Genomic DNA, 1621 nt, shown 5'->3' with positions numbered 1-1621 from the left:
CCTCATCTTCCTGGCCATGCCTAGGTCAGCAACCTTGAGTACCCCCACTCCCCCTCTCTAACCCCTCAAAACCCTAAACCCTCGAAAACCCTCGAAAACCCTAAACCCTCGTAAACCCTAAACCCTACCTGCAGGCTGCTGAGCTAGCAGGGGCCTCATCTTTCTGGCCATGCCTAGGTCAGCAACCTTGAGGACCCCCACTCCCCCTCTCTAACCCCTCAAAACCCTCAAAACCCTAAACCCTCTAAAACCCTAAACCCTCGTAAACCCTAAACCCTACCTGCAGGCTGCTGAGCTAGCAGGGGCCTCATCTTCCTGGCCATGCCTAGGTCAGCAACCTTGAGTACCCCCACTCCCCCCCTCTAACCCCTCAAAACCCTAAACCCTCGAAAACCCTCTAAAACCCTAAACCCTCGAAAACCCTAAACCCTACCTGCAGGCTGCTGAGCTAGCAGGGGCCTCATCTTCCTGGCCATGCCTAGGTCAGCAACCTTGAGTACCCCCACTCCCCCTCTCTAACCCCTCAAACCCCTCAAAACCCTAAACCCTCAAAAACCCTAAACCCTCGTAAACCCTAAACCCTAAACCCTACCTGCAGGCTGCTGAGCTAGCAGGGGCCTCATCTTCCTGGCCATGCCTAGGTCTGCAACCTTGAGTACCCCCACACCCCCCCGCAGCAGCTCTTCTCCTTCCTTTACTTTTGCTGCCGCAACCAAAATATTTTCGGGTTTCAGGTCGCGGTGTATAACACCACGACCGTGTAGACGAGCTACACCTGAATACTCACACAAACCCTAAACCCTAAACCCTAAACCCTAAACCCTAAAACCTAAACCCTAGAAAATGAATTATAAATATAAACATATATATCTTTATTTTATTAAGTATAAAGATCAATTAATAATTAGCGAAAAAAAATGAAAAAAAAAAAAAAAACACAAAAACCCTAAACCCTAAACCCTAAACCCTAAACCCTAAACCCTCATGATCATACCATTAAGAAGCTGCCAAGCATAGAATTTGAGTGTAGAATGATTAATTTTATTTTGTTGATGGAGGAGACGAACAAAAGAAGCAAAGTCTGAGTAGCATCTCTCTACTATAAGAACAGCAGCTGTCTGTACACCCGAAAGATATACATCAGCAAAGGGTTTAGATAAATGTATACATGTATTCACACCATAAACCCTCAATATATTTATAAACCCTAAACCCTCATATTCAGGTGTATGCACATCTCCATATAAAGAAAACTCCCTTAATACATCTGCTGTTGCTCCCTCTCGCTTATAGTGAGGCAGCAGCAGCAGCNATATAAAGAAAACTCCCTTAATACATCTGCTGTTGCTCCCTCTCGCTTATAGTGAGGCAGCAGCAGCAGCTTAGCTGCGTATCTCTCGCCCCCACCTCCTGCTGCTGCTGCTGCTGCTGCTGCTGCTGCTCCTGCTGCTGCTGCTGCTGCTGCTGCTGTTGTTGATGAGGAGGAGGATGACGGGCATTCACCTGTAGATTGATCTGCTGCAGTTCCTGCTGCTGCAGTTGCTGCTGCTGCTGCAGCAGCACTTTGCTGCTGCGACGCAGCTGCATCTGCAGCAGCAGCAGCACTCCCCCCTCCACCCCC

At 48.6% G+C, this 1621-nt stretch overlaps 1 protein-coding gene across 1 annotated transcript in view; it reads right to left on the bottom strand.

The window, feature by feature from the left end:
• The window catches only part of EMH_0035440 (CMGC kinase, putative), a gene marked incomplete at both ends in the record, with an annotated part of 3489 nt that overhangs the window by 1686 nt on the left and 182 nt on the right, over positions 1-1621 (bottom strand). Inside the window, 3 exons of the mRNA XM_013494973.1 lie at positions 593-775; positions 995-1118; positions 1408-1621. Coding sequence (XP_013350427.1) covers positions 593-775; positions 995-1118; positions 1408-1621 — 521 coding nt within the window. The remainder of the gene's footprint in view (positions 1-592; positions 776-994; positions 1119-1407) is intronic.

The sequence above is a fragment of the Eimeria mitis genome, genomic scaffold (assembly GCF_000499745.2).
Source record: "Eimeria mitis Houghton genomic scaffold, Emh_scaff1367, whole genome shotgun sequence".
NCBI classification, from domain to species: domain Eukaryota; phylum Apicomplexa; class Conoidasida; order Eucoccidiorida; family Eimeriidae; genus Eimeria; species Eimeria mitis.
The sequence above is the reverse complement of the archived record's forward strand: the minus strand, read 5'-3'. Positions and strand labels throughout refer to the sequence as shown.